Source organism: Cotesia glomerata, linkage group LG7 (genome assembly GCF_020080835.1).
Source record: "Cotesia glomerata isolate CgM1 linkage group LG7, MPM_Cglom_v2.3, whole genome shotgun sequence".
Classification (NCBI taxonomy): domain Eukaryota; kingdom Metazoa; phylum Arthropoda; class Insecta; order Hymenoptera; family Braconidae; genus Cotesia; species Cotesia glomerata.
This window is the reverse complement of record NC_058164.1, coordinates 12,300,880-12,325,907: the sequence shown is the minus strand read 5'-3', so window position 1 is coordinate 12,325,907 and position 25,028 is coordinate 12,300,880. Positions and strand designations below refer to the sequence as shown.

At 33.7% G+C, this 25,028-nt stretch overlaps 3 protein-coding genes across 3 annotated transcripts; 1 reads left to right on the top strand and 2 right to left on the bottom strand.

The window, feature by feature from the left end:
* The first annotated feature begins 202 nt into the window (after nucleotides 1–202).
* On the top strand, nucleotides 203–2,695 carry LOC123269116 (protein FANTASTIC FOUR 1-like). Its single transcript, XM_044734646.1, has 6 exons — nucleotides 203–542; nucleotides 615–625; nucleotides 1,878–1,913; nucleotides 1,983–2,112; nucleotides 2,308–2,439; nucleotides 2,553–2,695. Exons 1-6 carry the CDS (start codon nucleotides 203–205, stop codon nucleotides 2,693–2,695), a joined length of 792 nt encoding a protein of 263 aa, XP_044590581.1.
* An 11,043-nt stretch (nucleotides 2,696–13,738) lies between these two features.
* On the bottom strand, nucleotides 13,739–14,743 carry LOC123269115. The gene has a single exon (XM_044734645.1). It carries the CDS (start codon nucleotides 14,741–14,743, stop codon nucleotides 13,739–13,741), a length of 1,005 nt encoding a protein of 334 aa, XP_044590580.1.
* Nucleotides 14,744–14,800: 57 nt separating this feature from the next.
* Nucleotides 14,801–17,935, bottom strand: LOC123269114. Its single transcript, XM_044734644.1, has 2 exons — nucleotides 17,724–17,935; nucleotides 14,801–17,664 (listed from the first exon to the last, which is right to left on the bottom strand). Exons 1-2 carry the CDS (start codon nucleotides 17,785–17,787, stop codon nucleotides 14,801–14,803), a joined length of 2,928 nt encoding a protein of 975 aa, XP_044590579.1. The 5' UTR covers nucleotides 17,788–17,935.
* Nucleotides 17,936–25,028: the final 7,093 nt, after the last annotated feature.

Genomic DNA, 25,028 nt, shown 5'->3' with positions numbered 1-25,028 from the left:
AAGAATAAAATTCAGAAAAAATTATTAAAACAAAAATCCATTCTCAGTAAAGTTATTCCACACACAACTGAAAATCCATTGTTAAACTATGAAAATATATCGAAATCTTTCCCACATCTTATGAAGTCCAGATCAGATCAACTTTTGTCTCAAAATTCTCCTTCAACATCAACTTCCACTTCAAACAGCAAATTATTAAATAATGAAACTCTTTCCAAATCCTGGAACATCAAATCAACCAGAACTTACCGAAACGACAAATACAAAAGAATATTCGACTTCATCAAACACTGGAAACAATTCAATTACCGATACATTAACAGCCGTAATAAATGAAAAAAATTTTGAACCAGAAATAACTAACTGTGGAAATTCGGAAATAATTGAAACAAAGCAATCCAAAGAACTTCCTCCTATAACATTAAATTTGCAAGATATTCAAGCCCCTTTAAATAACAATGAGCTTGGAGCTGAAGGTATGACTTTTGCGACAATATCTACTAAGGGATTAGATGCGGTGGTGTCAACAATTAAAGGAAAAAGTAAGCTTTGCGAATAATCAATTACAAATTTTAGTTCTTCATTTTTACACTGTTAATTTTAATTTTAATTAGATCTCGCTAGAGTAATTTAGAATTATAATTTCAATTAAAGATTAGGTATTAATTATAAATATATTTATACAATCAGAAATCTAAGTTTGAAAATTCGAGATAATATATACACAGAAAAAAAGGTTCACTTGAGACAAGAAAATATTTTTTTTCCTAATTATTTTCTTGAGCAAAAAAAAATTTTTTTTTGACACAAGAAACTTTACTTATTCCAACAAAATTAATTCTCTTGCTTTAAGGAATACGTATCTTCATCCAAGAAAATTTATTTAAGTCAAGAAAATTTTCTTGTTTTGAGAAAATTCAGCCTCTTGCTCCAAAAAATTTAGTTCTTGATAGAAGTAAATTTTCTTGTCTTGAGAAAATTTCTCTCTTGCTTCAAAAAATTAAATATAAAAATAGAAGTAAATTTTCATTAATATTTTTATTGATTAACATATCAAATGGGAAGATCAAATAATATTGAATCATTTCTTTTCACTCAATATGTATAACTGTACGCTAAAATAATATAAAATGGGTATCAAATATTCAAGAGAAAAATTTTCTCAAGGTGAGAAAATTTTTTTCTCAGCTGAAGTAAGTGGCGCCTGCTTCCCTGAAGTATCTAAAAATCTTGATCAAATATAAAAATTTATTGTATCAAGTATTTATGATAATTTAAATTAAGAAAAAATTACTTCCACCAAGAATAGAATTTAAAGAAAACTTTTTACTTCGCCCAACACAACTTCGGTCTTGCTTGAAGCACTGAAAATTTTCTTGAGCCAAGAATTTTGCTCTCCAGTCAAGAAATTTTTTCTTTCTGTGTATGATTAGATTCATTTACTCAAGAAGTTTTGTTACAATTGTATTTAATATTATTAAAAAAAAATTGATAAATTTTATGATACTGTACTAAAATAGAATTATTCTACATAATTTAATATATATTAATTACATACTCTGTCATGATCGTATTCAAATAGTTACAAAAGAAGTAATGGAATTTTTTGAAACTTTAACGGCGGCTATGAGACAGCAATTCGATGCAGACAACACCAACAACAAAGATACACAAACAGCCTTAAAAACCAACGAAGATAAAAAAAAAAGACTTATTTTCAGTGAGATTATTTTAATAATTATTTCGAAAAAGAATTCACGATTAGTTTTAATAGTTATTAATAATATTAATCAAAATGACATTTCGATTAGTATTGATAGTTTGTAATTTTTATAATATTAATTAAAATGAAAAACTAATATTTTTCTTATGTTTAGATTCCAATACAGTATTTAAAACCCAGCAAAGACGTTGTAAGAAATTTTTACGTAGCTAATTAATTGATCTTTTAAAGAAACGATATTTCAAAATTAATATTTTAGGTTGAAATAGGAAAAAACGCCAAATTTTACTTACCGTTAGACTGCATGGAGAGAATTCAAGACGAGGCACAACAAGATTGGCGAAAATTTATACGCGAAACGCTAGATGAAGTGTACGGAGAAAATATTTGTAACTTTTCAGCAAAAGGGAAAAAAAAACAATCACGCCCAGCAATCGATCACAACCTGTATAAAGGACTGTTATGTAATTATTATTTACTCATAATCAAAATTACTTGTATGCAAAATAAAATTGATGTAATACAAAATTACTGTACGAAAATTATAAGAAAAAAAAAATAAATGAAAAATTGTGTTATTTCAGATCGAGCACGCGAAATGACGAACAAAACGGTGGCTGAAAAAGCAGTAGTAAAATGCATCAATCAACATTGCGTAAATAAAAGAAAATATCTGTCCCCAGAATCAATGAAAAAAATTGGAAAAAAATCAAAAGGTAAATGAGAACTTCATAAATATTAATTTAAATTAAAAAAAATTTTAATTTAAAAAATAATAAAGTGTCGCTCATTTTAGGTAAAAATAAATTGCATAGAGAAATAATTGAAGAAAAAGAAGAAGACGATGAATACGAAGAGGATGAAGACGAAGAGGACGAAGACGAAGAGGACGAAGAGGACGAAGATGAAGAAGAAGAAGAAGAAGAAGATGAAGATGAGGAAGATGACGAGGATATCATAGACCTAAAATAAAATAGAAGGAAAAGAGATCACAAAATAAATTATGAACTTTGTTAAAATATTGATTGAAAAATTAAGTTATAATTTTGAGGCATAAATTTTGTAATCAGTTGCGAAGTTTGCAACGCATCTTTTATTTCTGTTTAAATACGCTTAAAGAACGTCGAAAGACGAACTGGTGGAAGTGAGTCAGCTCGTAGGCAATAAAAATCCTTAATCGTTAATTCAAACGTTATTTGTTTGATTAGAATACTTTACTTTATTCAATTCGGCTTGGAGAACACCGAGAGACGACCTGGTGCACGTCATATAGCCCGTCTAGGAGAATAACCTCCAAACATTGGTCAAGAGTTTATTTTTGTGACTAAAAATTCTCATATTTTATGTAAGGAGGCTTGGAAATACCCTGCGATGACCTGGTGCACGTCACACAGCTCGTATACGAGAAAATTCTCCAAGCGTTTGTTAAAAGTTCATTTTTTTGACAAAAAATCCTTCATTTTATACAATTTGGCTTGGAGAACACTAAGAGAGGACCTGGTGCACGTCCTACAGCCCGTCTACGAGAAAAACCTTCCAGCATTGGTTAACAGTTTTTTTTGTGCCTAAAAATTCTCATATTTTATGTAAGGAAGCTTGTCAATACCCTGAGACGACCTGGTGCACGGCACACAGCTCATCTTCGAGAAAATTCTCCAAGCGTTTGTAAAACGTTTTTTAAATACTTTATTTTACTCCAATTGGCTAAGAGAACTTCGAGAGACGACCTGGTGCACGTCATACAGCTCGTCTACGAGAACAACCTCCAAGCATTGGTCAACAGTTTATTTTTGTGCCTAAAAATTCTCATATTTTATGTAAGGAGGCTTGGAAATACCCTGCGATGACCTGGTGCACGTCACACAGCTCGTATACGCGAAAATTCTCCAAGCGTTTGTTAAAAGTTCATTTTTTTGACAAAAAATCCTTCATTTTATACAATTTGGCTTGGAGAACACCGAGAGAGGACCTGATGCACGTCCTACAGCCCGTCTACGAGAAAAACCTCCCAGCATTGGTTAACAGTTTTTTTTGTGCCTAAAAATTCTTATATTTTATGTAAGGAAGCTTGTCAATACCCTGAGACGACTTGGTGCACGGCACACAGCTCGTCTTCGAGAAAATTCTCCAAGCGTTTGTAAAACGTTTTTTTTTTTTTTTTAAATACTTTATTTTACTCCAATTGGCTAAGAGAACTTCGAGAGACGACCTGGTGCACGTCATACAGCTCGTCTACGAGAACAACCTCCAAGCATTGGTCAAAAGTTCATTTTTGTGCCTGAAAATTCTCATATTTTATGTAAGGAGGCTTGGAAATACCCTGCGATGACCTGGTGCACGGCACACAGCTCGTCTTCGAGAAAATTTTCCAAGCGTTTGTTAAACTTTTTATTTTTTGACAAAAAAATACTTTATTTTACTCAATTTGGCTTGGAGAACACTGAGAAATGACCTGGTGCACGTCATACAGTCCGTCTACGAGAACAATTTCCAACCATTGGTCAACATTTCATTTTTGTTCCTAAAAATTCTCCTTTTTTATTAGTGGAAGCTTGGAAATACTCTGAGACGACCTGGTGCAAGTCACGCCGACTGCTCGTCTGCACGAAGAACCCCTATACGTTCGCTAAGAGTTAATTTTTTCAACTAAAAATATTCCGTCGTTGTACAATTAATCTTGGAGTACATCTGGCGATGAACTGGTGCCTGAAATGGACTGTCGCTTCTTGTCTTTCAGGCATTCGATACACTTATTACCTTAGTTTGGATTTATATCTTTTCCTCGTGCTGTTTTTCTCAGATAGGTTAGTTTTATCAGGAATAAGTCTTAATTAAGTTCAACCTGATGAGTAAGCTCACTTAAGTCATATTCAAGCTTTTTAAGTCAAGGTAATATCAATTCAAGCCCATCAATACCAGATAAGGTAAATGTAAGCTTTTTAAGCTAACGTAAGTTAAATCTAATCCAAATATTTCGACTCGGGAATTATTAAATAATTGATTGAATTTAAGGATAATTTATTAGATAAATTCGATAAGAAAATTTGGTGAATTTGGTAAATTTAGTTAATCTGGAGATTAAATTTATTTAAGGAAAATTGGTTAAAATTTTATTTAAGAAAATTTGGGAAATGAATTTAGTTAAGAAGATATATTAATGAATTTAATGAATTAAAATCGAAGGTCAGAATTTTGTGTTAAGAAATTGTTAGGCGTAATTTTGGAATTTTGGAAAATACGAAATATTGAGAAGTTTTATTGGGTAAAATATGTTGTTTGTTATTCCGTCAGTTGGACGAGGGTTAAGGAATTAAGAATCTAGATGCGTAATGGTCTATGATTAAATTTAGAAATTAGGAATCTAGATGCGTAATGGTCTATGATTGAATTAGGAAATTAAGGAGTTTAGATGCGTAATGGTCTATGTAGAGTTAAGAAATTAAGAAGATAGATGCGTAATGATCTATAGTTGAAAGAATTTAAGGATATTTAGTTGTAAGTTTTGGCAAGTGCCTGCGTAGGTGAGAGGTCCTCACAATTAAGTAATTGATAAGTTAATTTTAAGGGTAATATTATTAAGGAATTTTGTTAAAATTAAATTGTTTATATTAAATAAATAATTGAATTGTTAATTGTTAATAATTGTTTCTCAGTATTAATTTTTCAGCCTTTCTCAACTTCTCACGACCCGATCTTTCCTTCTCATGCTCCCCGGTTTCTGGGACACCGAGTATAAAATCCCAGTGGCGCCCTTTTCAAAGAGGAAAGGGGTGACCAATTGGACAGGGCTAACCACCCCGTTACAAGATAGATGCGTAATGGTCTAAAAGTGAATTAGGAAATTAAGAAGATAGATGCGTAATGGTCTATGTTGAGTTAAGAAATTAAGAAGATAGATGCGTAATGATCTATGTTTAAAAGAATTTAATGATATTTAGTTGTAAGTTTTGGCAAGTGCTTGCGTAGGTGAGAGGTTCTCAAATTTAGTGATTGATAGGTCAATTTTAAGGGCAATATTTTAAAAAATTTTGTTAGAATTAAATTGTTTATATTAAATAAATAATTGAATTGTTAATTGTTAATAATTGTTTCTCAGCATTACTTTTACAGCCTTTCTCAACTTCTCACGACCCGATCTTTCCTTCTCATGCTCCCCGGTTTCTGGGACACCGAGTATAAAATCCCAGTGGCGCCCTTTTCAAAGAGGAAAGGGGTGACCAATTGGACAGGGCTAACCACCCCGTTACAATCTTCAATCGTTTGCGCCATCATTATAACAACATAAAAATTATAGTGCAAATTTATTAAAAGTAAATAGTGTTCATTGCTTCTAAATATTTATATTAACCATTAATCAAAAACTAAAAATTGATCAACCCAGTCTGAAACTGGAGATTCAATTAATTTTATTTTTATAAAAAAAATCTGATTGAGTAATAAAAACCTCGAAATTTTGGAAATTAAATTAACAAATCGCAAATATGACATGTTATGATTTTCTTAAAAAAAAAAAAAAAAAAAAAAAAAAACAGTTTTAAATATCATTATTTTATGAAAAACATATCAGCAATAATTGAATAATTATCTATTTATGTAGCTCAGAACTTTTCCAATGTGAATTGCATAATATTTTATTTTTCAAAATTCAGCAGCTCTACAAAATAAACATTAAAGTCATAAATCCAAAACTAACATAAAAATTTTTTTTTTAAGTTTTTATAAATAGATGAAAGTGTTTTTATTTTTTTGAGATGTCATAAATAATTTAGACAAAAACAACATAAAGACAAATAATAATTTTTAATAATGTAAAATATTATAAAAGCTTCTACATTAGTCTCAGAAAACAATCAATCAAGAATTATCAAGTGATTTAAGTTAATAATTAGTGTAGTTTATTGAAAGAAAGACAAGATATAGATTGGTTATAATACTTTTTTTATGGAATTAAAACAAAATCACCAAATAGTTTTATGTAAAAAGTTTAATCTTACTTCAGCTAAAAAAAAAAGTCGCATAAGAATTTTTTTGTATATTCGTAGATCTCAGAAATTAGAAACAACTAAAGACATAAAATCTTTAATTTTCCGTATCATCATGTATCTTAAAAATATTGAGAATAAACTAACTGGGATTGAAAAAAGCGTAATGTCTTTGAATTAATTAGGCGCAAAATAAATAATAATTTGTCTGATTATAATAAATGGACTAGAAAACATTTATGTGAATGTTAATGATTTTCTTTCCATTATAGTATACATAAGTAAATGACTCTACACTTGAATATTTATTTGTGTAATAATTAAAAATTAAAATTTAAGCTAATTATTAGTTAATACGATTTTGAATTAATCAAAAAACAGTTTAAAAATACAGAAAATATCGCCATAGCTAAAGTTTACAGATTTCGGGCTTATGACAAAAATACTTTTAAACTTAAATTTGTATAAATAATACTTCTTTACTTAACTACTGCAAAGACACAAAAATATATTAGTTGAAAGTTTAAGCAAATTGATTTATTGAGTATTATTAGAGTTATTTACAAGAATGATGATTTTAAAATATTAGTAACTATCTAGAGCAGTATTTAGTGACAAAAATGATGTTGTATGTGCATACAATTAAAAGCATATTTTAAATGACTCAAGTAACCAGTTTGCTAAGATGAGTTAGTTGAAATTTAAGTCGATTTTCTTATCAACTATGATATGACAATACTTTCAAATCAATAGCTTATTTTCAAAGTATCGCTAACCCATAAGATTGAATAAATTCCAACCTCGACTTTATATTTGTCAATAAATTTCAAACTCTATTTCATACTTTTCAAATTTGACTTAATGACCCGAATTTTTTAAATTAGGTAACGAGATTATAAAATTAAGCTATTGATTTATCAGATGGCTTCCAAACGTTAATTGTAGTTGCCAAGTTGTAGCTCTTATGTTGTAGTTCCTAAGTTGTAGTTTTCAAGTTGTAGTTCGTTCCTGATTATAATGCCAAAAAAATGAAATCGGAACATCTGAAAAATAAAAAGAAAATACTAAAGCAAACAAGTGTGTAAGAACGAAAAGAAAAAAAAATTTTACTTGTTCGTTATTGGATATACCTAAATCATTACGATTATTCTATAATGATAAAAAAATGGAGCTATTGGATAAAATGCGACTTTCAATAAAATTATAACTTTTGAAAATATTTATAACTGTTTATTTTGTTGTTTATATTATGTTAAAAGCAACAAAAATTTTTAACTGAGAATTTATTTTAAAGAATTTCAGTGTGAAGTAAAATCGAAATATAACATGTGTCATGTAGAAAGGTATTCTTAAAATATGGCTTCCGATAGCCCTTCTGTTTAACTTCATGGATAGAAATAGTTTTTAAATTTGTAGATAAATCAGAGCAAACGTAATAACTAACATTTTCTGAATTTATCCCACAATCGTACGCGACTTCTTTTTTATTGTAAATTTGTACTACTAAATAATAGGAATTTTGATAGAGTAATATATTGTTAATAATACAAACAGAGCCACCAGTTAAAATACAACAGTTGTTTGGTTGATGGTTAGATAATGTTACAGAATTTTGTTTAATTTTCAAAAATTGAACTAACTGGTTAGATTGTAAATTAGAAGGAATCGGGCCTTTCTCATGATGTCCCCAAGCTTTTAATACGTTAACAGGTCGTCGATTTTGTTTAAAATTATTTTTATTTCTCTCTCCAGATCTTAGAGCAAACTGTTGTAGTGGACGATTATGACTATGAATGAGATTTTCCAAGACAGGCATGTTATTTTCGTAAGTGAATGCAGAAAATAAATCTAAAGGTCCAAATCTACGTACATCGTCGACTAAATGTAATAATCCATGACTGTTGTAGCTTAAGAATGATTTACCATACAATGTTTCTGCCAGTATAACAAAAGATTTAAGTGCATTTTCAGCAAATGTTTTGTTCATTATGAATAACCGGAGAAACTAGAATACGAATAGATACATGTAATAATAAGAAATGAGTATAATAATTTTTCTGCCCTCCAGGCGGAAAGTGGCAACTTTCGGCCCGCTGCGCTAAACGAAATTGCCGCTTTCCGCCTCTGTCGGACAGAAAAATAGTATACAAACCTATGGCAGGAAAATAATAAATATCTCAGATCACATATATGTCGACCTCGGCTTCGCCTCGGGCAACATATATGTGTTCTGAGACATTTCTCATTTTCTTGCCACAGGTGTGTAATATACTATTCCGGAATGACACCATGCAAAACGCAAGGTCCTGCATAGAGAAGAAAATGCCGAAGTTCTGTTGCTTCATAATGAATATATCGGAAAATCGACCCCGGTCGTCGAGCAAATTCTACAGGACACCATTGATCTAATGACTTTAATCGTGAATCTAATATATGTAGGGATTGGTCATCTAGTTTTGCGAAACCCGGAAATTTACCGGTTATCCAAGCATCAAATAGTCTTTTCATTACTCCTAACAATACGAGATGCATATAATCGAAAGGAACATTTGATACTTCATTAATACTCAATTTTATTAAAGCTGAGGTCCCGGACTTATGATGATTTATATCTGTACGATTTTTATATTCGTCATCAGTTCGTGGAGCATGATTGATACCAAGAAAACACATACGATTTTGAAAGTAAGTTCCGGTCACTTTACATTTTGAACAAGGATTTTTAGACATGGGGCCATAATGATTCATAACAAAAGCCCTAGCGGGCGCATCGCCAATAAAATTACGGAGCTGAAAAGGAAAAATTTTATTCTGAAAAGGAATCCCTCCCTTACTTATAATATCTTTGAAATCTTCAACTAAATATTGAAAAAAATTTTCACAATTATTTGGCTTAGTCTTACCGCGGTATAATCCTACAATAACAGGTAGACTTTTCGGTAAATTTGTAACTCTAATTTGTAAAGGCCAATATTGATAGGATTGCTGATTATCTGCTGATGCACCATCTGTGCTGATATCAAAAATTAATGGATTAGGAAGTTCATGACAATTATAATCTAATAATATTTCCTGAAGGGAATTACTAATTCCTATGTGTACATATTCGCCAGGCTCCATTTGAAAAACAGTTACTTTCTCTTTAGGAGTAGCTAGTAGCGTGCGAGTAGTTTTCGGTAAGTTTTGAAAACAATGGTGTCTATTGAGGATTTTTAATATACTATCGCCTTGAACGCTATTAATATTATTTTTAATAAAACATTTAGTTAAATCAGACTAGTTGATTATTAATGTTGACTATTATTTTTATTGGAGCAGGCATTATGATTACTATGATAAGAGAGTCTATTATTTGCATTGATATAATTACTATTGACACAATCATTATTACTATTATTGTTAATATTACTAACGGATTGGCGATACTCAGAAGACCGGACTATCGACTCTCGGCATTGAGCGACGTTCTTCATTTTAGAATTTTGATTTATTACGGGACCATTTAAATTTTCTCCATGAATATAATTTGAGTTCAAAGAAGTGGAGGGCTGGGAATGTGTTGGTTTATTTGTAATAATAGATGCTTGGCAATTTGTCTCTTGAACAATATTTCTTAATTCAAAATTAGCATCAACCGTAGGATTATTTAAATTATCCACATGAACTGAAGCTAAATTTACAGATGAAGTTTGGGCAATTATTGGTATATTAATTTTTGGTACTTGATTAATCAATAATTTTTTTATTTCTATTCTACGCAATTGCTGACGCCTACTTAAATCTTTGAATTTTTTTGATTTTGCTCGATGCATTTTATAATATTCCAATTAATCAATTGTAGATATATAAAACTTAAAAAAATACAATCAAACTATCATCAATACAAAATAATTGTAAGCGACTCACCGAATAACGTATTTGATTGATAAGCCTTGGAGCAGTAATAAATTAATAAGTGTTAACCTTACTGAAAATCAATAGAGTTCATAAATTAGAAAAAAATCCAAATAAAAATAAAATGTAATGATTTATTAACTTACTTTCATCCAAATAGGTTATATTTTATTATTATCGTCTTGACCAAATGTAAACTTGGTAAGTTGTTTGTTAGGTGAGCAGTTTAATATACTATGCACTTTATTGTAATGTATCGTGTGTACTCTGCACTTACTCTCTGCGCACAGCGATGTAGGTAGATGCGAGTAAGAATGTAGTAGTGAAAACAGTCGTCAAACAGGAGTGGTGGAAGTATGAAAAGCACGTAACTACGACAGAACGCTTTGCCGTGAAGTCCATCCATTTTCATCGGTATAGGCGGGATTTCGTTCCCGAGTATTTACAAGTAACAAAAAAATTGATGTTTATATTTAATCTTGAAACAAAAGCGATTACAAGTCAAATATAAAATAAAAAATAAAATTTACAGCTACATATGAATGGAATTTAGTAAAAATTTAAAATTAATTAGAAAAGCGTTAAATTCGTTCAGACCTGATCAGACCTGTTCATGCCTGCTCATGTCTGAAGCGTTAAATACGTTCAGACCTGATCAGACCTGTTCATGCCTGCTCATGTCTGTTCATGTCTGAAGCGTTAAATCCGTTCAGACCTGTTCATGCCTGTTCATGTCTGAAGCATTAAATACGCTCAGACCTGATCAGACCTGTTCATGTCTGCTCATGTCTGTTCATGTCTGAAGCGTTAAATACGTTCAGACCTGATCAGACCTGTTCATGCCTGCTCATGTCTGTTCATGTCTGAAGCCTTAAATACGCTCAGACCTGATCAGACCTGTCCATGTCTGATATCTAGCCTACACTGAGAGACAATTTTATTTAATAGTAATGAAATTTTATTACTATTTAATAAAACGTTTATTTGGCTAATCCCAAATAAAAATTTATTAAATATTAATTAAATTTCCTTAAATACTAATAAAAATTTTATTAAATACTAATAAATGTTTCTTAGTATGTAATGAATATTTATCTACATGTAATATAAAGAAAATTCATTAATCAACTAACTAACAAGTATTGATCAGTAATTAATTGAATAAATAAGTAAGTAAAATTGAATTTTGTCGGAACTATATTTTGAAATACAAAGTCTACAACTGTTGTTATCCGAGTGGATGTTAATTTTTATGCACTTAAATTTAAAAAATTTCACAAATGAATCGATAAGAGTTAGACATTATTTAATAAAATGAAAACAGAAGCAGAAAACCAGACAATGTAGAGACGCATTTGTTAAAAATAAAGATTATGATTTCATAAATTCAATCGAATATTTATTTATTTTTATTATTTAAAATCTCTACATGTGATTCGTCATGAAGTAAACAAATAGGTTAGGTTAGGATGTCTTGTTAAAAAATCTTAATACTATTTATTAAAAGACTTTACTGTGAAAATATATTTGAATATATTATAATTAATTGATGAATATTAATTTTTTTTTTTTTTTGAGATTATTTCTTTTAATGACTTAATATTCGTATTAATGACAGCAAACGAAAGCGTCGTTCGTGGTTATTTTAATAAACACATATTAGTATTTAAGAAAATTTTATTAAATACTTATGAAATTTTATTAAATACTAATATAATTTTATTTATATGAAATATAATTTTATTAATATTAACTAAATTTTTTTTCAAGTCCAAATAAACTGTTTTATTACTATTGAATAAAATTCTCTCTCAGTGTAGAACCATATGTTAATGGAGCGAAAAAAAATATATAGCCGTTCCGAATAAATCACTCTAATATATAATTAATTATTAATAATTAATAAATTAGGTATAGAACTCCGTTAACTATAAGGATAAATCATGTATAAAATTTGAATTACTTGAAGTAGCTCGAAAGATACTCTCAAGTTACGATGAATCATTTGGTCAAGAGGTAAAGTGTCAGTCTGAAGAGCGCGAGGGGTACGGTTCGAATCCCCGTCGGCACCGATTTTTTTTTTTTTAATGGACCTGAACGAGTCAGATATGAACAGATCTGATCAGACCTGAACATGCCTGGCCAGGTCTGATCAGACCCATTATTCAATAATAGTGGTATAACTGTATACGAAAAATATTATATTGCCAACTGGTCATGAATTTGAGTAATAAATATGTAATCTTCATATACGACTGTTTCACATTTTCTGATATTATTTTTCTGTTTTTATGTACAAATGATAAATATATGGTGAAAATAACAAAATTTTCCCTTGCAGTTCTACATGATTTATACAATGATTCAATTAATGTTCAAAGTTTCAATCAAAAACTGGAAATGTTTTGTAACATAGTGTATTATTAATACAATTTTGTTTAATAGTATATATATTATAAATATTTGTTATTGAATGTACTGGTACTATATACAAGTATCTCTACATGAATAATTACTGAAAGAGCGGAAAAGCGGGGATCAGGTTTAGGTCTGGATATCTCAATTAAAACGCGTAAATTATTATCAAAAATAACACTAGGAATTTATTTACATTAAATACACTCAATATTTAATATGTTTAATAGCGGATTGTTAAGATAAAAGCGGATTTATAAATTACAGCGTGGTTAGCAAAAGCGAAGCCGGTTGACACGTGGTTGAACACTTTGTCGGCACTAAAAAAGCGGTGAAAAAAATGCACAAATAACACAACTTATCTGAAACAAACTAAAGCGAATTATTAACAATTAATTTAAGCAAATTAAATTATTAAATAAGCCAAATGCGGTTAATTAACGAAAAGCGAAAGTAAAGAAAAACTAATGGCGACTTGATGCAGCGAAAACGTAGAAGCGAAAGATAATAACAATAGTCCGTCTTCTTCCTCGTTGAGTTGAGAAAGAAGGCTATTGCGCATGTCTAGCGGGAGCGATCAGCCAATAAAGCGGTCGATTCATGGCGTGATCGGGAGGCTGATTTTCTATTGGCGGTTCGATTTTTGCGGGAACTAGCGGTGGACAGGTGCATCTCTTGAATTTGGGAGTCCCCCAGGAGCGAGTTAATCGCTACTGGGCCTTGTTCACCGAACATTCTCCCCCGGGTTGGCGGCTGCGTCGACAAGATCATCTTCTTCATGCGTTAGCGGCAGGATACAGAGCTTTGTAATTGGACGTACCAGCTCTGTGTTAACTGTCTTAACAGTTACTACGCGGATTTGTCCATCTTCACCTGGATGGACAGCAATTACTTTGGCTAATGGCCACTTGGTTGGCGGGAGATCCTCAGTGGTGATCAGTACAACTGAACCCACCTTGATCTGGTTGTGTCGATGATGCCACTTTGAAATGGCCTGGTAGCGGTGGATGCAGTCCTGGTAGTAGCGTTTCCAGAAATGTTGAACCATTTGCTGGACTTGTTTCCAGTGCGAGAGCCGAGCAGGTTGTAAATCTGTCAGCGATGGCTCTGGGATAGCGGTCAGTGACTGTTCGATTAAGAAGTGACCTGGAGTCAGTACAGCCAGGTCAGCAGGATCTTCATTCAGCGGTGTGAGCGGTCTGGAATTCAATATGGCTTCAATTTGAGCCAGTAGCGTTGAATATTGCTCAAGCGTCAACAGCGAGTCTCCGATTGTTCTTCGAAGGTGAAATTTGATAGATTTCACAGCGGCTTCCCATTTTCCTCCAAAATGTGGAGCTCCAGGCGGATTGAATTTCCAGTTCGTGCCATCTTGAGCGATCAAGGTTGATAATTCTCGTAATGTGCGGGATCCTGCAGCGAATAGTCGTTTCAGCTCTTTATCTGCTCCTACAAAATTGGTTCCACAGTCTGAATATAGCGTGTGGCAGATACCTCGGCGACTAGTGAAGCGGCGATAAGCGGCGATGAAAGCGGCAGCGGTGTAGTCAGTTACTAGCTCTAAATGTACAGCTGAACTGAACATGCATACAAAGACTGCAATCCAGCCTTTGTATGTTTTTGCTCCACGTCCTTGAAATGTTTTCAGCGTGATAGGTCCAGCGTAGTCGAGTCCTGTATGCAAGAAGGCTCGAGTTGGCTGTACTCGTGCGGCGGGTAATTGACCCATCAACTGTTGAGCGCGTTCTCCACGGTGTCTCGTGCAGATAACGCAGCGTAAAATAAATTATCTGACTGGAACACGGCCCCCAATGATCCAGACACTCTTGCGTAAGTCAGCGAGCGTAAGCTGAGTACCTCCGTGAAGCGTTTTGCGGTGCGAATCATCAATCAAAATTGATGTAAGCGGTGATTGTTGCGGTAGAATTGCTGGATGCCTCTCTTCTGGGTCCAGCAATGCGTTTTTCAAGCGGCCACCGACTCTCAGGACCCCCTGATGGTCGATGAACGGAGTCAGCTTAGTGATGCTGTTATTTTTAGGCAGACCATCACCATCTTGTAGCGTGTGAATCTCTCTAGCGAAGTATTGTCCTTGAGTGAACTTAATCAAGGTCAATTTAGCGCGCTCCAGGTCTGATGGAGTAAGCGGGTAGGCCAGCGAAGATTGTGGAACTCTTTTAAAGCGGTCGATGGCACGATGCCAGATGCTAAGCTTCCGTAGCAGTGGAAACAGCTGCGTGTAATGCGACAGTAATTGTTGGAGCAGGCAATTTTCTGCTTTCCAAGTTACTAGTGTCAGACCTTGGCGTTCTTCTCGATGCGTTGCGTTGTCGGTTGGAGGCTCCAGAGTGGGCCAAGAGGATTCTGGTTCATGAAGCCAAGTTGGTCCATGCCACCAGAGAGCGTGTTGTTTCAGTTTTAGCGTAGGTATACCTCTTGAAGCGCAGTCAGCGGGGTTTTGTTTTCCTGGAATAAATTTCCAGGAGACATCTCGAAGCGTTTCTTGGATTTTTCCCACTCTATTGCGGACGAATGTCTTCCAGCGGATTGCTGGACTTTTAATCCATGCGAGAGTCACGGCGGAGTCAGTCCAGAGATTGATCCTGACATTTTTAAGCGACTGAACTTCTTTAACATAAAGTATCAGTTGTGTTAGCAACCATGCGGCAGATAATTCCAAGCGTGGGATCGTCATGGTCTTCAGCGGTGCTACTTGCGTTTTTGAACACAGAAGTGAGACCTTTGTGTTCCCATCAGCGTCAGTGACTCTCAAATAAACAGCGGCAGCCATAGCGTTTTGCGAAGCGTCTGAGAACCCGTGCAATTCCATAGTTGCTCCAGGTGCTATATTATTCCAGCGTGGAATGCGGATGGATTCGATGTTTCGAAGATCCTCGCGGTATCCAGTCCATTTGTGAATGAGTGATGGTGACAATTGTTCATCCCATGACACTCTATCTAGCCACAGATTTTGCATAAAGATCTTGGCTTTGACGACTATTGGTGCAAGAAGTCCTAGCGGATCATACAGCTTAGCGATTTCAGACAAAATAGCTCTTTTTGTCTTGGGCGTCTCTGGCGGTAGCGTGTACTTGAACTGGAGAGCGTCAGTGCGTGAATTCCAGTACATGCCCAGGGCTTTTACTGGTGCATCACTGATTTCTTTAAGCGGTGTATTCAGCTGCTTTTCTGGAGCGACTTCAGCGAGTAACCGTGGGCTATTGCTAGCCCATTTGGCAAGCGGGAAGCAGCCTGCTGCACACAGAGCTTTTGTTTGTACTGCAGCCTTGATAGCGTCTTCTTCGTTGTCTGCTCCACCGTAGATGTCATCTACGTAGCGCGTTTTCAACATTAGAGCAACAGCTAGCGGAAAGCGGTGTCCTTCATCCTTTACTAGTTGGATAAGCACACGTACTGTGTCAAAAGGTGCACTAGCGGTTCCGTATGTGACTGTCTTGAGACAGTAAGCGTCTATTAAGTCATTCTCATCTATCCAGAGAATGCACTGAAGCGGCCAATCAAGCGAGTCGACCTCAATCTGTCTGAACATCTTGGTGATGTCAGTAGCGAATAAAATCCTGCTGCAACGGATTCTCAACATCACATCAAAAATGTCAATTTGCGTTTTGGGTCCTGCGTGGAGAATGTCGTTCAATGAAATTCCTGTAGATGTTGCACAGGAACCATTGAACACTGTGCGGAGCTTCGTAGTGGCACTATCAAGCTTCAATACCCCATGGTGAGGCAAGAAGTAAGCGTTTGCGGGCAATTCGTTGACTGGTACTCGTACCATGTGTCCTAGTTGAATGTATTCTGCCATAAATGCACGATACATGTCAGAATATTCTCTTTCTCGCGACAAGCGAGTTATTAATCTGCGGAGTGACCCCATAGCTGCGTTGATAGAGTCGCCAAGTTGACTCTCAAGGGCCTTAAGCGGTAATCTCACTACGTAGCGTCCATCAGGCTGTCGATAATGCGTTTGACGAAAGTAAATTTCACATTCGTCTTCTTCAGCGGTGTTGAGCGGTGAATTTCCTGATGGAACTTCTTCCTGTTCCCAAAACTTAGCGATAACGTCTTGTAATTCAGTATCTACTGACGCATGTAGTGCTGCGTGTGATGTTGAAGCGTGTTTAGCGGTGACAGCTCCATAGGCAATCCAACCAAGCGTGGTGGATTGTGCAATAGGAGCATTGCGAGGTCCTCGTTGAATCTCTGCGTTCATGATCTGTGCGGCTGGTGATGCACCTAGAATAATATCTACAGGGCGTTGCTGTAGATACTGTGGGTCAGCGAGCTTGAGATTCTCAAGATGCGGCCATTTCGGATCAGCGATCACGAACGATGGAAGATCTACCGTCAGTGTTGGTAGAATATGCATGCTGACATGCATTGATGCGGTCGTACACAGCGAACGAAGCTCAATTGTGCTCACACCTAGTGAGCTTCCTGCGGAGACATTGCCAATGCCCTTGAGCATGACCATGTCACGCTGTAGCGGTTGTCCAAGCTTCTTGAAGAGCGACTGTCTCATAAATGAGAGCTCTGAACCTTGATCAATCAACACTCTGGCGGTGATTGGATTACCATGATGCGGGCGTACCTGGACTAAGGCGGTAGCTAGCAATACTTGAGCGGAAAGCGGATCTGAAATAATCAACAGTTAATTTCAAGTTGTAAACGGTCTAAAGGGAACGATTAGTTGCCTGTGCGGAAGATGTAGACTGCGGTGAAGCTGGTTTCGTTGGTGCATCCAAAATGGATGGACATGTGGTGACGTTGACCACATTTTCGGCAATCTTGAGCGGTCTTGCAATCTGCGGCGCGGTGCGGAACACGAAAGTTGAAGCACAAATTGCATTTTTCAACTATCTTGTGTAATTCTCCATAGCGAGGTTATTTAAGGTCCGAAGTCGAGTTTTCAGTCTTAATAAACGGAAAGTTCAGCGTACCGGTGTACGAATGACTATCAGGAGCAGCACCCGATGTGCTCTGCGATGCTCCTGACACTCGACCTTTCCTAGCGGTATTACACTTCACTTAGCACAGCACAATTTTTAAGCGGAATAATAAATTAATTTAATTGAGATAGAGCCAGCCTGATCCGGCTCGAGGGACCAATGAATAATTACTGAAAGAGCGGAAAAGCGGGGATCGGGTTTAGGTCTGGATATCTCAATTAAAACGCGTAAATTATTATCAAAAATAACACTAGGAATTTATTTACATTAAATACACTCAATATTTAATATGTTTAATAGCGGATTGTTAAGATAAAAGCGGATTTATAAATTACAGCGTGGTTAGCAAAAGCGAAGCCGGTTGACACGTGGTTGAACACTTTGTCGGCACTAAAAAAGCGGTGAAAAAAATGCACAAATAACACAACTTATCTGAAACAAACTAAAGCGAATTATTATTATTATTATTATTATTTATTTATTTAATTGGCCATGAAGTCGAAACTCCTTGCGGCCATCCAAAATTGATACAAAAAATCTTAATATAATATATAAAGTAGTGTGTTAAGTAGTATATATAAAGTATATATATAAAGTAGTATATATAATGTAGTGTGTTAAACACTCAGTCACTCAATCACTCAATCATCACTAAATTCTAATACAATGAATACATATTATGATCTATCAGATTGTAAAAAATATTCAGAACAAGCAGTTCGAAACTCCATAAACATTGGTAACGTCGTATAATCAGCTGGTAATTGATTCCAGATTTTAACTTAAGGAAGTCTTTTCGCTCCAGTTGTCATAACAACTGTAGTAGTAAATTTTCAATAAATTAAAATACAAAACCCATACAAAAAATTAAATTTACTCATAATCTAATATTTTTTATTTTACATTGGCGGCGAAAGGACCTCCTTAAATTATTATTATTATTATTATTTATTGTTTAAAGGCCATGGAGTCGTAGCTCTTTGCGGCCTTCCAAAATACATTACAATGAATGTTAATTAACAAAAGTAGTGTATTACAAATATTACTGGTATATTATACATATAGTAAGTACATCAATATATCACTCCATCATCAGATAAAAGTATTTATTAAAGACAATAGTCAAATCACGCATTCTCTTCGCTCAACAAAAACTCGAAACATGCTTTACGGAAAGCCGGAAAAGTCGATTGTGAGGTGCAGTCTGAAGGTAACCGATTCCATATCCTAATCGCACTCACTAAAAAGGATTTGTCATACTTGGTGCTGTGGCAACCCGGTACAACAAGCAAATCATTCCTTTCATCCCACCTGCGCGGCCTAGACTCACAAATTTGTAAATTATTGCCAATAAGTGGCTTTTGCTGTAGATAAAGCGCTTTATAAATTAAACAAGACATGAAAAAACTTCTCCTACTTCTTAGAGTTAACCAACAGGTTATTTGATGTTTGACAGACTGATTTGTTCTTGAGCAAGCGATAGTGATGATGGAGTGAATGAAAGTTATTGACGCGAGCGAATGTGCTTTTTGAGCACCTCTATCCCATTGGACGGCAATAACTTCAGCGGCGGTTTCTCCGAATCGATTCTAACAAACACTGAGGCTGCAGTAATCCACACATTTTTTGGAAGTAGCTTAGGAAAATCCTTTAATACCTGCGAACGAAATTTGTAAAGAGTAGGCGGATGACGGCGATGAAGACGAACAGGGTCCTGCGAGATATTTTCCTCGGCTAATAAATCATTATTTTTAATATCTACATCTTTGGACTTCCTGATCATTACGTCCACAGCTTCTTTACATTCAAACTTGATTAGAACATCCCTGCGTTTTTGCTTAGCATTCCTCGTTCTAGCTTCAACTGGTTTACCGATCCTTTTGACATATTTGACTCCGAAATCATCCCGAGGTACATCAAGAACATCAAGTAAGTTATTTACAACTTCTTTTAGGTTTTCCTCTGCCACTTCTTCTAGACCGGAAATTGAAATCTCATCCGCAAGAGCCTGTGCCTCAATTTGGAGGGCTCTTTGTTCGAAGTTACAATTAAGCAGAATATCTGCTGCCCTTGAAATCTTCTCAGCCTCCTTTTTTGAGCCATCTGAAAATCCTTTATTTTCAAGCTCGCTCACTCTTTTCTCCAAACTATTAAATTTAGCATCTAGTGCAGCCTGCTTAGAAATAATATCATCTACCTTTGTGTGTAAATCTTGCGCTGACTTTTCAAGGTTATCCAATTTATCAAGTTTACTTAGCTTGGGCAAGTGAACAGCAATCGATGTCAATAAATTCATTGAGTTTGTTTCTGAACATGCAGGACATTGTTTATGTACCGCATCTAAAGCATCAGCTGCGGATCCAAAGTTGTATCTAAGTTTAACACATGATACATGAAACTTGTGGTGAAGATGGCAGTTTGCTTTAATGCAGTGTGCCGAGTCTGATATCTCCAAAAAACACAACACACAAGCCATAATGAATACAACACCTTTCCTATAAGTCAATCAGATGGCAGCACCAAACAGACAGAGTCCCACAAGCCAACTGCAAAGTCCAACCTCAAAACTGCACCAATTTAAAATTGATCACAAATAACAAATGAACCACTTAATGCCCAATAACAGTTGATAGTCAAAAATATTCCCGAAAAATTACTGTTCAAAAAACTGTCCCTACAGTAAAAAATAGACAAAATCAAACTGAAATAATAGCAAACAAAAAAGCACAAGTAAAAGACGCTGCCCACTCTACTGTAGCACACTATACACTCATTATTATTAACAATTATAAACAATTATAATTATTAACAATTAATTTAAGCAAATTAAATTATTAAATAAGCCAAATGCGGTTAATTAACGAAAAGCGAAAGTAAAGAAAAACTAATGGAGACTTGATGCAGCGAAAACGTAGAAGCGAAAGATAATAACAATAGTCCGTCTTCTTCCTCGTTGAGTTGGGAAAGAAGGCTATTGCGCATGTCTAGCGGGAACGATCAGCCAATAAAGCGGTCGATTCATGGCGTGATCGAGAGGCTGATTTTCTATTGGCGGTTCGATTTTTGCGGGAACTAGCGGTGGACAGGTGCGTCTCTTGAATTTGGGAGTCCCCCAGGAGCGAGTTAATCGCTACTGGGCCTTGTTCACCGAACACTACACCTCTATGGAATTATTCAACAATATAATAAACAAGTAAATAGATAAATTTACATATACTTGTTTATTTATATTTATACTTTACTCATCAAATAACTAACTACATTATCATATTTTTCACTGTTATTGATATCATTATAGAGATGATTTATTTAATTTTTTTCTATAATCACTAGCAAACAATTAAGCAAACATTCTTTTAAAGTCACAATATTTATAATATATTTACAATATACGTTGTCATTAATAGTTTCAATTCGTACGAAACTTACAATGAGAATTATTAACTGATGGCATTTTGCATTTGATTTAAAAAAAAATAAAATAAGGAAATTAATTTTTACGTTTGGTTTACATGTAGAATTAATAAAATTATAAAAGTATTAGCATTTCATGAAACTAATAGAAACTCTGGAAGAAACTCTTATACCTAGAACTAAAATGATTTGGTGTCTTGAAATTTTTTTTGGTAAAAAAAAATTATTTAAGAGTTGCCAAGTACTTACAATTAACTATGATAATATGATGAGCTATAATAACATCATGAACTCTCCTACTCGACCATTAAGAAAAAAATTTTCAAAAAAGGAAATGAAGTTGAAAGTATATTTTTGTTCAATTAGAATAATATAAGTATAACTTCAATAATATAAGTATATTTGAATAATATAAGTAGTACTGTAAACTTTGGTTTATTCTGTAACGTCCACGTTTTCAAAAATTATAAAAATAAAATAATTTATTTGTCCCCGGCTCGAAATTTGCTCGCCGGAGTCCAGGGTCATAAACGGGGATTACATTATCAATAAAAAAATAATAAACAAAACACTTTATTTTAAATAAATCAAAGAAAAAAAGAAAAACCTCTTTATTGGCCTGATCATGTTAATAAACGATATAAACAATATAAACAAATTAAACAATATAAACAATATATTAGAACACTCTTTTCACACATACTCGCGGTTCAAAATCGCGAACTAACTGTCAAGAGCTGGTTCCCCGTTTTCCCAGGAGACTAGCCGTCACCCCTGGGCCTAAACCTCTACCCCGAGAGCGAATGGAGAGTGTCCTCTTCGCCCCCACCTACACGGCTTATGATCACCTACCGTACCTCAGCTGAAGGCTTCGGCACGGGGAGAAGCACTTTCATCCGGTCGGTTCATGATACTTACCTGGGCCTTGGTCAGACTCCAGGTAGAGTATCATCCTCTGGAATTACTTGGTGAAGAGTATTCGCCCGAGTAATTCTCCCGAGAAAGAACTGCTTGCTTTATCGAGCCAAATTTTGGCGTTTATCATTTTTTGCCTAACTCTCTTGTAACGAAAAGGAAGAGTCGTTTTAGACATCTGTCCGGTGTTCTCGAACTAGCATTCAAAAATAATTATTTATTATTTTAATCGCAATTTCCTTCATTTTCTATCCATTCGTCTCGCCAAATTCTAAGTTTTTAGTTTTGAAACTCAAATCTTTATTATTTTAATCGCAATTTTCTTCATTCTCTATCCATTTGTTTCGTTAAATTCACAATTCTTTATTATTTTAATCGCAACTTCCTTCATTATATATCCATTCGTTGATTTTTCCATACTAAATTGTCCTCGGGACTTATAAAATTTTCGCTTACCTAATTTATTTCTTACAAAATAATAATCGTCATTTCTTTCATTTTATATCCATTCATCACTTTCCCATACTAAATCTTGTTCGGAACTTAGAATAATTTTCCCAGTCTTTTAATTTCTTTTACAATTAATTCGCTCGGCTTCGTAATAATTTCTCACACGCTTATTTTCTTAATTTAATCATACCTTCGGTAACAATAATATAAAATTATTAACTAAATAAATACAATAATTAAATAATAATCGCCGCACTAATAACAATAAATGTTTCTATTAATTTTTAAGTAATTAACAACAAATAAACTAAAATACTCAATTACAAAAAGTAAAATTTGGGTCATAATTCGTCACGTAGAATTTTTGGCTAAGTATTATTGATAAGGTGTCCATATCATCATCACTTTCATGGCTTATCTGTGGACTTTAAATTTATAGAAAAAATGTGATCGACATGGAAAAATCGTATTGTTTAAGTATTATTGTGATTTATTTTTGAATGTCAGTCCATATTATTAATGAATAAAACAAATTCAAAAAACTGTATACATACTTTAATTACTTTGAACTTTTTAGCGTTCAAAAGTTCAATTTAAAACAACTTGCGCTTCTTAATTTAAAAAATTTGATGATTGAGCCAATTTGGAGTTCGACCTTATTTTAAGATGATTTAAGAAAATAATATAAATAAAATGTTTTAAGATTAAAAATGTTTCTGTTATATCTTATAAATTTTCCTTCCATAAACCCAAATAAAAATTTTAACATGAGTACATTACTTATAATATATAAATATCATATCATGTACTTACCTGATTAAAATAATTCCACTGCAATAAATTACAATTGTAAAATATTGTACAGTAACTCACGAACTATAGCAACGATTCACTCATCTATTTAAATTTTAAGAATTGATGAAAATCAATGACAAAAAAATTATCCTATTTTCACTATTATGGTTGAAAGAAAAAAATTACTAATATTTTTTTTTTTTTTTAATTAAGACAAAATGTAGTTTTTCAATCACTTTTTTTGAGTTATTTATCAACAAATAAATTTAAGATAGAATTTAATGCCGAAAGATGTCATAAGCTATTCAAAATGTTATTCTGTCTTAAATAAATTTCAATACATAATGATAAATTGTAAATATTATAAATATTTAATGAATAATCAAACGGATATGAACATTTTTCTTGACGAAGACGGATGAACCTGTTTTATCTGTATAGTCCAGTAGTCGGTCTGGAAAAAAGTGGCTTGTTGGCCACTTTTCGACAAAATGGTCCGATTTTGGATTTTTTTTTTTTTTTTCGCTCAAGCGCTTATAAACGAATAGCTCTAACTCCGCGAAAAATGACTCGATTTACTTTTTTTCTAAATTATAGATATTGTTGTCTTCTATAAGCAAAAAATCAGCAAAGCTCAAAAAAATTTATTTGAATAATTTTCAATTTTTCGAATTTCTGCATTAAAAAATAGTTAAAATTAAAAAAAAAAAATTATTATTTTTGCATAACAAGTTTAAAAAAATATGAACTCTACGGGGACTCGGTGTCCGATCCAAGACAGTGCGCGTGCGCCATTCCCCTCAAACCGTTGTCGGAGAAAAATGAGGGGGGAATAATAATTGTCAGCTAACTATTTTTTTAAATAAATAGAAAAAATGTTCTCCACACGATAGGATATCTTTACGATTCATGAAATTCTGAATCGATTGATACCTATATATTGTGAAATCGATTTTTTAATTAAGTCTTACAGCTATTTGTTTATAAGCGCTTGAGCGGAACCGCATGTTTTTTCATTTAAAAATTTTTATCTTGTAAACTATTGGTCGTAGAGACATCGGGTTTAGTACATGTTGTTCGTTATTTATCTCTCTAAATTTCATTCCCCGCATGTCTCGACTACTTTTGCGTAGTTTCTAAGATATTTTAATTGAAAGTTCATCGCTAAAACTCGATTTTTCAAACAAAAAAAAAGAACGACCTCCCACATACACACAAATGTTGAGAATATTTTTCTGAGTATTTAAAAAAAAAAAAAAATTGAAAATCGGACCATTTTGTCGAAAAGTGGCCAACAAACCACTTTTTTCCGGACCGACTGGACTAGTTAAGCTGAATGAGATCCACTGATTCTATAGTCAATATAGGAGGGGTAGGATGATGCGAACGTTCATTTGAAAACATTTCATCTTGAGCAAATCTTGAGCAACTCATGCTCAAGTATATTAAGCATGCTTCTGGCGTCAGTCTTCCTCA

Bases quoted from the DNA above. Each gene is read 5' to 3' on its own strand.
- LOC123269116 (XM_044734646.1), top strand. From the start codon at position 203: ATGAAACTCTTTCCAAATCCTGGAACATCAAATCAACCAGAACTTACC. The intron at 2,113-2,307 runs GTAACTTTTCAG...GTGTTATTTCAG, and splicing joins AGTGTACGGAGAAAATATTT to ATCGAGCACGCGAAATGACG. The intron at 2,440-2,552 runs GTAAATGAGAAC...AAATAATTGAAG, and splicing joins AATTGGAAAAAAATCAAAAG to AAAAAGAAGAAGACGATGAA.
- LOC123269115 (XM_044734645.1), bottom strand. From the start codon at position 14,743: ATGGGTCAATTACCCGCCGCACGAGTACAGCCAACTCGAGCCTTCTTG.
- LOC123269114 (XM_044734644.1), bottom strand. From the start codon at position 17,787: ATGTCCATCCATTTTGGATGCACCAACGAAACCAGCTTCACCGCAGTC. The intron at 17,665-17,723 runs GCAACTAATCGT...TGATTATTTCAG, and splicing joins AGTCTACATCTTCCGCACAG to ATCCGCTTTCCGCTCAAGTA.